This window comes from Engraulis encrasicolus, chromosome 16 (assembly GCF_034702125.1).
Source record: "Engraulis encrasicolus isolate BLACKSEA-1 chromosome 16, IST_EnEncr_1.0, whole genome shotgun sequence".
Classification (NCBI taxonomy): Eukaryota; Metazoa; Chordata; class Actinopteri; order Clupeiformes; family Engraulidae; genus Engraulis; species Engraulis encrasicolus.
The window spans coordinates 53,542,972-53,555,471 of record NC_085872.1 but is presented as its reverse complement, the minus strand read 5'-3'; the positions used below and the strand labels follow the sequence as shown (position 1 = coordinate 53,555,471).

At 47.2% G+C, this 12,500-nt stretch overlaps 1 protein-coding gene across 2 annotated transcripts in view; it reads left to right on the top strand.

Moving 5' to 3' along the window:
* LOC134465927 (integrin beta-1-like) overlaps positions 1-12,500 on the top strand; it is a 57,847-nt gene that overhangs the window by 18,884 nt on the left and 26,463 nt on the right. For both annotated transcript variants that reach the window (XM_063219828.1, XM_063219827.1), the window contains exons 2-3: positions 3,489-3,555; positions 12,292-12,377. In XM_063219828.1, coding sequence (XP_063075898.1) covers positions 3,489-3,555; positions 12,292-12,377 — 153 coding nt within the window. The remainder of the gene's footprint in view (positions 1-3,488; positions 3,556-12,291; positions 12,378-12,500) is intronic.

Here is a 12,500-nt window from a genome sequence, read left to right as displayed (position 1 = left end):
AGGTAGAAAGTGCGGTGTGCGTCTGTGTGTGTGTACCTGTGTATGTGTGTGTGTGTGTGTGTGTGTGTGTGTATGTGTGTGAGTATGAGTTGTGTGTCAGTGTGTGTATGTTTGGGTTTAGTGCAGAAAGTGCAGTGTGCTTGTGTGTGTGTGTGTGTGTGTGTGTGCGTGTGTGTGTGTGTGTGTGTGTGTGTGTGTGTGTGTGTGTGTGTGTGTGTGTGTGTGTGTGTGTGTGTGTGTGTGTGTGTGTGTGTGTGTGTGTGTGTGTGTGTGTGTGTGTGTGTGTGTGTGTGTGTGTGTGTGTGTGTGTGTGTGTGTGTTTTGAGTTAGTGCAGGTTGAAAGTTCAGTCACAGATGTAGTAGTGCAGGTGGAGTGTTCAGTCGCAGATATGGTGGTGGGGATGAGGGGGGGGAGCGTTGTCAGTGGCCTGGCTGGCTAGAGGCTGACAGTGAAGGGAGAGTGGGTTGAGTGTTCAGTATCTTGATTGCTTGATGCATCGTGCTGCTTGTAAGCCTGGTGGTACGGGAACGGAGGCGCCTGTACCTCTTTCCAGAGGGCAGGAGGCTGAACAGTTTGTGTGCAGGGTGGCTTGTGTCTTTGATGATCATCAGTGCTTTTCGGGTGAGGCGTGCGGTGTAAATGTCCTGCAGGGAGGGGAGTGGTACTCCAATGATCTTCTTCGCTGTGTTCACAACACGCTGGAGTGTCTTCCTGTTTTCCTCCGTGCAGCTTCCTCCCCACACTGTGATGCAGCTGGACACGACGCTCTCTATGGTTCCTCTGTAGAATGTTGTCATGATGGAGGGTGTAGCACTTGCCTTCTTTAGTTTGCGCAAGAAGTAGAGACGCTGATGGGCCTTCTTCGCCAGTGATGTAGTGTTGGTGGTCCAAGAGAGGTCGTCGCTGATGTGCACTCCAAGGAACTTGGTGCTGCTCACTCTCTCCACAGCATCACCGTCGATGGTCAGTGGTGGCAGTTGTTTTTGGACCCTCTGAAAGTTGACAACAATCTCCTTGGTCTTGTTGACATTCAGCAGGAGGTTGTTGTCTTTGCACCATCTGGCCAGCAGGTCTACTTCTTCTCTGTAGTGGGTCTCATCGCCCTTAGTGATGAGGCCCACCAGTGTTGTATCATCCGCAAACTTCACTAGATGGTTAGTGCTGTGGGTCGTTGTGCAGTCATGTGTCAGCAGCGTGAACAGCAGGGGGCTGAGAACACAACCTTGCGGAGCCCCCGTGCTCAGGGTCAGGGTGCTTGAGGTGTTATTCCCTACCCGTACTGCTTGTGGTCTCTGCATCAGGAAGTCCAGCAGCCAGTTGCAGAGGGAGGTGCTGAAACCTAGTTTGTCCAGTTTTCTGATGAGTTGTTGTGGTATTATGGTATTGAATGCTGAGCTGAAGTCAATGAACAGCATTCTCACATATGAGTCTTTATTGTCCAAGTGGGTGAGGGCTGGATGGAGGGCAGAGCAGATTGCATCCTCCGTGGATCGCTTGGCTCGGTATGCGAACTGGTAAGGGTCCAGGGTGGGGGGTAGGGTGGCTTTGATGTGTGACAGGACTAGCCGTTCGAAGCACTTCATGATTATGGGCGTCAGTGCTACAGGACGGTAGTCATTGAAGCATGATGGTGATGATTTCTTCGGCACGGGTATGATGGTAGCAGCTTTGAAAAGTGATGGGATGACTGCTTGCTCCAGAGAGATGTTAAAGATGTCTGTGAAGACATCCTTCAGCTCTTCTGCACAATCCTTCAACACTCGGCCAGGTATGTTGTCTGGGCCAGCTGCTTTGCGTGGGTTGATGGTGGCCAGTGTCCTCTTCACACTGGCAGAGGACAGGTACAGGGGTTGATCATGGGGGGGAGGGGGAGTTTTCTGTGGATGAGTGTCATTTTGTGCTTCAAAACGGGCAAAGAAACTGTTCAGGTCGTTTAGCAGAGAGGTGTTGTTGTCACAGCTTCGTGGTGCGGGCTTATAGTCCGTGATGGCCTGTATGCCCTGCCACAGGCTCTGTGCATCTCTGCTGTCTTTGAAGTGTGTTGTTATTTTGTCCGAGTATTCCTTTTTTGCTTTCCTGATGCCCTGGGACAGGTTTGCTCTTGCTGCTTTTAGGCCAGCTACGTCTCCTGCTCTGAAGGCTTTGTCTCTGGCCCTCAGCAGTCTGTGAACGTCTCCTGTGAACCATGGCTTCTGGTTGGCCCTGGTGGTGATGCGTTTTATTTCTGTAACATCATCAATGCATTTTGTGATGTAGGAGGTCACGGTGTCTGTGTACTCCTCAATGTCAATGTGGTTGCTGTGGGTGGCAGCTGTTTTGAACATGTCCCAATCTGTGGTTTCAAAGCAGTCTTGTAGTCGTGACACGGCTCCTTCTGGCCATTTTCTCACCTCCTTCAGAGCTGGTTTGGTGAGTTTTACCTTTTGTCTGTAGGCTGGCAGTAGCAGAATCGTTAGGTGGTCTGATAGGCCGATGTGGGGGATGGGCTTTGCCTTGTATGCTCCTTGTTTTGGGGTATAAACAAAGTCCAGGGTGTTTTGTCCTCTTGTTGGAAAGTTAACATGTTGGTGAAATTTTGGAAGAACTGTTTTGAGATTTCCGTGGTTGAAATCTCCCATGACCACTGTGAAGGCATCTGGGTGTGCATCTTGTTGTTCACTGATTCCCCGATGCAGCTCGTTCAGTGCCTCGCTTCTGGCGCTGGTGGTATTGCTAGGAGCGAGGTAAACTGCGACCAGTAGAATGGCGGATATTTCTCTTGGTAGATAGAAGGGTCGGCACTTGATGATCATGAACTCCACTAGTGGAGAGCAGTGTCTCTGTACCACCGTAGCATTTTTGCACCAAGCATCATGTGTGTAAACACATATTCCTCCCCCTCGTTTTTTCTCTGCAAGGGCTCTGTCCGCTCGGTGGCACGTAAGTTGCTCCAGTTGTAAATGTGTGTTGATGTGTTTGCGTATTTGTCCTAAACTCTATATTCTGTGTGTTGATGTGTTTGCATATTTGCCCTAAACTCTATATTCTCTGTGTGTGTGTGTTGATGTGTTTGCATATTTGCCCTAAACTCTATATTCTCTGTGTGTGTGTGTGTGTGTGTGTGTGTGTGTGTGTGTGTGTGTGTGTGTGTGTGTGTGTGTGTGTGTGGTGTGTGTGTGTGTGTGTGTGTGTGTGTGTGTGTGTGTGTGTGTGTGTGTGTGTGTGTGTGTTTGCATATTTGTCCTAAACTCTATATTCTCTGTGTGTGTGTGTGTGTGTGTGTTGATGTGTGTGTTGATGTGTTTGCATATTTGTCCTAAACTCTATATTGTGTGTGTGTGTGTGTGTGTGTGTGTGTGTGTGTGTGTGTGTGTGTGTGTGTGTGTGTGTGTGTGTGTGTGTGTGTGTGTGTGTTTGCATATTTGTCCTAAACTCTATATTCTGTGTGTGTGTGTGTTTGCATATTTGCCCTAAACTCTATATTTTCTCTGTGTGTGTGTTTCTGCAGATGGACTCCAGACTGCTGGTGCTGACTCTACTGGGATTGTGTGTGTTGCAAACACACGCGCAGATCGGTAAGTGTGTGTGCGCGTGCGCGTGTGTATTAATGTGCTTGTAGTGCTACATGTAGGCCTATAGTAGGGCTTTCAGGCCAACCAGAACGGAGCTGGAGCCGGTGCCCGCACCAGTTACGTTCAGCACTAAAGTGCTTATCTGTGAACCGCCCGTGTTCATACCGGGCTCTGAACTTTTCCCACACTTGACTGCGTTACCCGGATGAACCTGCTGACGGGCACGCTGTCGTCACGGTTCGCGGAGAAAAACCTAGTATTTTGCGGTTCGCATTGCGAACCAACTTTCCGATTCGCGAACGCACGACGGCCTGTTCGCGATTAGGTGCGCGAACGGGCTCCAGCACGGTTCTCAGTCGGCCTGAACGCGCTATAGGTATTCTACAGCGGTGGCTCTCAACCTTTTTTGAACAATCGCCCCCTGAGCCTCATCATAAGCCCCCCAACGCCCCCAACTCCCCCTGAACCTCATCATAAACCTCCCAACACCCCGTTGACCTCATCATAAGCGTCCCAACGCCCCCTTGACCTCATCATAAGCGCCCCAACACCCCCTTGACCTCATCATAAGCGCCACAACGCCCCCTTGACCGAATCATAAGCCTGCCAAACTCCCCCTTAACCTCATCATAAGCATCCCAACTCCACCTTGACCTCATCATAAGCCCCCCAACGCCCCTGCACATCCTAAGCCTCCCAACGCCCCCTGAGCCTCATCATAAGCCCCCCAACGCCCCCTGACCTCATCATAAGCCTCCCAACGCCCCCCTTAGCCTCATCATAAGCCCCCCAACGCCCCCTGAACCTCATCCTAAGCCCCCCAACGCCCCCTTGACCTCATCATAACCTTGCCAACTCCCCCCTAAGAGGAGAACTGTATCCTTCTCAACGCCCCCCTAGGGCTCCCCAACGCCCCCTGTATTCTACAGAATGCACCGTGCACTGGAATGGCGCTCTCCAGCGCTCTGGTATTTCTCAGTAACATAGGGTTACACTGTAGAATCCTCGCCGAGGGGAGCGAAAATGGCGTCCATAATTCGAGTTGGCCAGACTGTTTTTATATACGGCTCTGATGTACAGTATGTCCCTCATATGTACAGTAGTCAGCACACCCCTCACATTTTAGCAGAGTTTTCACAACACAGCATTGACCCTTGTGTTTTGGCTTTACATCGGTGGATCTTAATTACAGCACCCCCTTACCTGTGCCCAAGACAAGACCCCCCCACACACCCCCAACCCAAACTTCTACAGCACCCCCTTACCTGTGCCCAAGACAAGACCACACCCCCAACCCAAACTTCTACACGTGTACACCAGTCACGGTGGCAGGTGGATTTCAACATCTACCAGTCACTCACTGTTTTCACCAGTCAGAGTGACTGGTGGGTTGAAAAATGTACCAGTCACCACTGAAATGTACCCGTCATTGGTAGGTGGACGGGTGCTTATTTCCATCCCTGGTGTATACACACTAAAAAATGATTTAAGTGATAAATTACAATGATTCTTGCTTGAGACATTAATCAATACCTTAATGACTTTAACATTAAGTTGTTAAAAACCTTGGAGTTCACTTTGTTGTGAATTAAACTTTTCAGCCCTATATAATAATAATAATTTGTCGTCTTCTTTGATGTGAATTTAACTTTTCAGCCCTATATCAAGGCAGTAACAAAATCAGCCTTTTATCATCTATCTTACATTGCAAACATGACACCTCTGTTGTCCATGCGTGATGCTGCAAACATGACACCTCTGTTGTCCATGCGTGATGCTGCAAACATGACACCTATGTTGTCCATGCGTGATGCTGCAAACATGACACCTATGTTGTCCATGCGTGATGCTGCAAACATGACACCTATGTTGTCCATGCGTGATGCTGCAAACATGACACCTATGTTGTCCATGCGTGATGCTGCAAACATGACACCTATGTTGTCCATGCGTGATGCTGCAAACATGACACCTATGTTGTCCATGCGTGATGCTGCATTTGGTAATGACACCTCTGTTGTCCATGCGTGATGCTGCATTTGGTAATGACACCTCTGTTGTCCATGCGTGATGCTGCATTTCTTACATCTCGATTGGACTACTGCAGACGTGGGCAAACTCAGGCCCGGGGGCCACATGCGGCCTGCTCAGACATTTCATGCGGCCCACAGAGCCTTTCCAAGAAAAAAAAGCAGATTCATATGGTCACTCATTCTTAAATTGGCGACCCAAAACAAGGGTCTTGTTAAGAATACAAAAGTCTACATCTAGATACAATTAGTAGGAATGACATAACTGACAATGGTGTAATTATATTGGCGTGCACCATTTCTTATTATTGGAGCGGGCAACTTTCTAAACCCAATGCGGCCCTTGGGCCAAAATAATTGCCAACCCCTGGACTACTGCAATGCATTATTTTCTGGCCTTCCATCTAGCACAGGGATGGGGAACCTTTTTAATTTGAGGGGCCACATCAAATTTTTACAAGGGCCGTAAAAGTCCTCCGAGGGCCGTACTATGAACACAAACCAGGATTTCCCTCTGCACTTTAGGCCTATATTGAAGGCAGCCACCTTTAAAACAGACCCCACCTTCTCTAGGACCCCTGAATATAACCTAATTGTATTGCAAAAGTATTTTCTAAGATTCCATTACAAAATATGTCATATTTCATGTGAAGCTGCATATCATTAAAATTACATCGGGGGCTGGATAAAACGGTCTCAAGGGCCGCAAATGGCCCTCCAGACATAGGTTGCCCACCCCTGGCCTTCGAGACATAGGTTCCCCACACCTGGCCCTCGAGACATAGGTTCCCCACCCCTGGCCCTCGAGACATAGGTTCCCCACGCCTGGCCCTCGAGACATAGGTTCCCCACGCCTGGCCTTCCAGACATAGGTTCCCCACCCCTGGCCCTCCACACATAGGTTCCCCACGCCTGGCCCTCGAGACATAGGTTCCCCACCCCTGGCCCTCGAGACATAGGTTCCCCACCCCTGGCCCTCGAGACATAGGTTCCCCACCCCTGCTGCCCTCGAGACATAGGTTCCCCACGCCTGGCCCTCCAGACATAGGTTCCCCACTCCTGGCCCTCGAGACATAGGTTCCCCACCCCTGGCCCTCGAGAGATACTAGGTTCCCCACGCCTGGCGCTCCAGACATAGGCTCCCCAACCCTGGCCCTCGAGACATAGGTTCCCCACGCCTGGCCCTCGAGACATAGGTTCCCCACCCCTGGCCCTCGAGACATAGGTTCCCCACCCCTGGCCCTCGAGACATAGGTTCCCCACGCCTGGCGCTCCAGACATAGGTTCCCCAACCCTATCACTACAAATAGGCTTCAGCTAGTGTAAAATGCTGCAGCCAGGATATTAACGAGGACCAAGAAATTTGAGCATATGTCCCCAATCCTAGCCTCCCTCCTTTGGTTGCCTGTTCACGTCAGAGCAGACTTTTAAAAATCCTGTTGCTCACGTACAAAGCCCTACACGGCCTAGCACCCACTTATCTGTCTGAGCTTCTCTCACCTTATATTCCAGCTCGGTCTCTGAGCTCCATGCATGCTGGACTCCTGTCTATCCCTGAGGTCCATGCATGCTGTCTATCCCTGAGGTCCATGCATGCTGCACTCCTGTCTATCTCTGAGGTCCATGCATGCTGGACTCCTGTCTAGGGATGCAAACAATTAATCGATTAATCGACTTTAATCGATCAATGTGTTAATCTATTTTTTTAAAATTAATCGCAATTAATTGACAATTCAACTGACAAGAGACCCAGATGAAATGGGTATGTGAAGAATGGGTGTGAATAATGGAAATCTTTTAAATCACCTTTGGATTAAATAATTGAAATAGAATTAATTCAAATGTGGTATTTTATCTCAATATTTAATTAACATTTTTAGATTTAGTAGGTTTTTTTCGAGAAACATTGAGATTTCGGGTGGGAAACGTCGCTTATCAATTAATCGTAAGTCGATCGATAAGGCTATCAACTAATGATTAATGAATTAATCGACAATTTGCATACCTACTCCTGTCTATCCCTGAGGCCCATGCATGCTGGACTCCTGTCCTGTCCATACCTGAGGTCCATGCATGCTGAAGGGTCATTTCACGTGAAATCAGACACTTTGGGACCCGACCGACCCGGATTTCAATCATACTTGGTGTGCCTTTTCAGTAGCAAGGTAGCACCACAGAACTGCATTGGTTTGAATCTGACACTAATATTAAGGGAGAAACAGACTAGGAAAGGTTCACATGTGAGGGTAGGACACTATACATTCAGCCTTGAATATATCAGTCAGTGTTAGTCACAAAAAGATGCCTGTGGTGTTGTTTGAAAGCTCTTTTCTGGCTCTACATATTACACAATCACCTTGGAATACAACTACTCTCAGAATATGAATTATGATAAATTGAAAAATTAAAAATTGAATATCTAAAAAACGTATATTTTAAAATGGCCAGTTCCTTGTCCAAAGGTAGCCGGCAATGTCATGAGCAGCACCTAAAATGCTGGTGTTCGGTTTGTTATTCATTTCAGAGAGAATTTGACTCACAAATATGGCGTCATACAGACCACTTACTAATAATGTGGTAATACCATAGTAGCATCACATGACAAAACAAAAACAAAACAAAAATGGTCAGTGTCCATGGTCCCAGGTTTCAGAAACTAAGGCAGATGTCCATTTATACACACCAAATGATGATATGTGAATGTTTGAACATTCCTTCTCTGTGTACCTGTGCCATCTTCCCTTTACCGTACTTTAAAGACATAATCAATGGCTACACTCTCATTTTGTACTCTACCAGTGCATTTGAAGCAACAGCTGTGTCTTTTGTAGATAATGTATAAGTACGTCCCGTTGCAGTTACAGGTTCCACTACCAGAAGCACATCCTGATGATCCATGACAAGTCTATCTGGTCTGAAGGGAAAAGTGAAGGATGGAGATGGCCCATGAGGATGCAGGAAGTTCAGTTTCACCTCTCCAGTGCTCGGCATACATTCCTCAGCACATGCTAGCCACCAGTTGCCATCATATACAGCTACAACATACCCTTTGATGCTTGAAAATGTAACACATTCCTTTACTGAGCTCACTCTTTCAACTCTGCCTTCTCTGAATGCTCAAAATGGCCTAACTTCCACTGTGTCCATTGACAATGGGCAGAAGCTGTGTAGTTTTTGAGTACCTGGAATAGTTCTTGCAGATTCAAACCTTTTCAACAGGTTCTCAGCTTCATGATGGTACATCTCTGTTGTGGCAAACTGGCAATGGATGTTCTTGACATTATCCTTGACTGACTCCCTTGAACCAGGAACGTTTTTAAAACTATAGTTTTGTAATTCAAGATGCTATTCAATCATTTCATTGGAACAACCAGTGCAGGCCACAATCCATCCATTTGTATGCTACTACCAAGATCAGTTGAAACTGGGAAAAAAATCTGTTTTGTTGTTATTTCAGACTGCAACATTCATGATACAATTGCTGTACATCTGTTTCAGAAGCTCCTAATTCAGTTCCTCAGTGACACTTCATCAATGACAGAACATCCAAAGAAGATCCTATATTTTTTCTGATGGCTGTGCTGCACAATATAAGAACCTTAAAAACACAACACATTTGTGCCACCACGAGGCAGATTTTCACATACCTGCAGAGTGGCACTTTTTTGCCACATCACATGGCAAAGGTCCATGTGATGGCGTTGGAGGGACAGTTAAATGGCTTGCTGCACGAGCAAGTCTGCAACGTCCTATTGACAATTAAATTGTAACGCCATACCAACTGTTTGAATTTGTCAAGGATAATGTCAAGAACATCCATTGCCAGTTTGCCACAACAGAGATGTACCATCATGAAGCTGAGAACCTGTTGAAAAGGTTTGAATCTACAAGAACTATTCCAGGTACTCAAAAACTACACAGCTTCTGCCCATTGTCAATGGACACAGTGGAAGTTAGGCCATTTTGAGCATTCAGAGAAGGCAGAGTTGAAAGAGTGAGCTCAGTAAAGGAATGTGTTACATTTTCAAGCATCAAAGGGTATGTTGTAGCTGTATATGATGGCAACTGGTGGCTAGTATGTGCTGAGGAATGTATGCCGAGCACTGGAGAGGTGAAACTGAACTTCCTGCATCCTCATGGGCCATCTCCATCCTTCACTTTTCCCTTCAGACCAGATAGACTTGTCATGGATCATCAGGATGTGCTTCTGGTAGTGGAACCTGTAACTGCAACGGGACGTACTTATACATTATCTACAAAAGACACAGCTGTTGCTTCAAATGCACTGGTAGAGTACAAAATGAGAGTGTAGCCATTGATTATGTCTTTAAAGTACGGTAAAGGGAAGATGGCACAGGTACACAGAGAAGGAATGTTCAAACATTCACATATCATCATTTGGTGTGTATAAATGGACATCTGCCTTAGTTTCTGAAACCTGGGACCATGGACACTGACCATTTTTGTTTTGTTTTTGTTTTGTCATGTGATGCTACTATGGTATTACCATATTATTAGTAAGTGGTCTGTATGACGCCATATTTGTGAGTCAAATTCTCTCTGAAATGAATAACAAACCGAACACCAGCATTTTAGGTGCTGCTCATGACATTGCCGGCTACGTTTGGACAAGGAACTGGCCATTTTAAAATATAGGTTTTTTAGATATTCAATTTTTAATTTTTCAATTTATCATAATTCATATTCTGAGAGTAGTTGTATTCCAAGGTGATTGTGTAATATGTAGAGCCAGAAAAGAGCTTTCAAACAACACCACAGGCATCTTTTTGTGACTAACACTGACTGATATATTCAAGGCTGAATGTATAGTGTCCTACCCTCACATGTGAACCTTTCCTAGTCTGTTTCTCCCTTAATATTAGTGTCAGATTCAAACCAATGCAGTTCTGGGGTGCTACCTTGCTACTGAAAAGGCACACCAAGTATGATCGAAATCCGGGTCGGTCGGGTCCCAAAGTGTCTGATTTCACGTGAAATGACCCTGGACTCCTGTCTATCCCTGAGGCCCATGCATGCTGCACTCCTGTCTATCTCTGAGGTCCATGCATGCTGCACTCCTGTCCTGTCTATCCCTGAGCTCCATGCATGCTGGACTCCTGTCTATCTCTGAGGCCCATGCATGCTGCACTCCTGTCTATCTCTGAGGTCCATGCATGCTGCACTCCTGTCCTGTCTATCCCTGAGCTCCATGCATGCTGGACTCCTGTCCTGTGTATCTCTGAGGGCTCCATGCATGCTGGACTCCTGTCCTGTGTATCTCTGAGGGCTCCATGCATGCTGGACTCCTGTCCTGTCTATCCCTGAGGTCCATGCATGCTGGACTCCTGTCCTGTCCATACCTGAGGTCCATGCATGCTGGACAGGACTCCTGTCTATCTCTGAGGTCCATGCATGCTGAACAGGACTCCTGTCTATCTCTGAGGGCCATGCATGCTGGACAGGACTCCTGTCCATCCCTGAGCTCCATGCATGCTGGACTCCTGTCTATCCCTGAGGCCCATGCATGCTGCACTCCTGTCTATCTCTGAGGTCCATGCATGCTGGACTCCTGTCTATCTCTGAGCTCCATGCATGCTGAACTCCTGTCTATCTCTGAGGGCCATGCATGCTGGACTCCTGTCCATACCCGAGGTGCAGAAGAGGTCAGCTGGCCACAGGGCTTTCGCCTTCCGTGCACCCTCGTTATGGAACACTTTTTTTAGTAGGGCGGTTAAGTGAGTTTTGACTTCAAGTCATGATGCAAAGGTCCCCTTTGGCATGGAAGTACCTTAGGGTCATACAAATGAATTTATCTAAAGACACAAGTGAGATCACACTTTTTTTTCAGAAATAAACACGTTTTTTCAAAATGGCCGTCAATGCATCGAAAATTCTCTATAGAATCTATAACTTTGCTTCCGTTATCCCTATGATGACAAATTTGGTGTCAAAGTATACATTGTTTGGGTCAAGGAATCCAATAAAATATGTCTTTAGTAAAGAAAAACAGTTTACTCATAAAATGATAATTGGAGGTAAAATATGCTATTTTGTTTTAGAAAAACGTGTGCCAAAAGCATATTTCGTTCATACTTCATAATTAAATACATGTCAAATAAGTGTTTAATTAGTGTATTGTAGAGAGTACTAAGACAACAACAACTATGTTCACAGTTTGAGGTAGGCATGTCATACCTACAATAGTGATTAAAACTCATAGCTTAGCATCAAAATGGCCGCCAATGCATCGAAAAGTCCCTATAGAGTCTGTAACCTTCCTTCTGTTATCGCTATGATGACAAATTTGGTCTCAAAGTATACAATTTTGGGGTCAAGGAATCCAATAAAATATGTCTCAACTAAAGAAAAACAATGGGTTATTCCTCTCAACATTAGGCAGGCAGGATCTGTTGGAATCTTCGAATCCAGACTGAAAACATTTTTGTTAACTATGATGTCCAAACTAATTCTCTCTCTCTCTGTCTCTCTCTCTCTCTCTCTCTCTCTCTCTCTCTCTCTCTCTCTCTCTCTCTCCCCCCCCCCCCCACCCCCCCCCTCCCCGCCCACACACCCCCCCCCCCCTCCCCCCCCCCCCCCCCCCCCCCCCCCCCCCCCCCTCCCCCCCCCCCCCCCCCCCCCCCCCCCCCCCTCCCCCCCCCCCCCCCCCCCCCCCCCCCCCCCCCCCCCCCCTCTCTCTCCCTCTCTCCAGAGGAGAACGAGTGCGTCAAGGCCAATGCCAAGTCGTGTGGCGAGTGTATCCAGGTTGGGGAGAAGTGTGGATGGTGCACGGACCCTGTAAGACACACACACACACACACACACACACACACACACACACACACACACACACACACACACACACACACACACACACACACACACACACACACACACACACACACACACACACACACACAC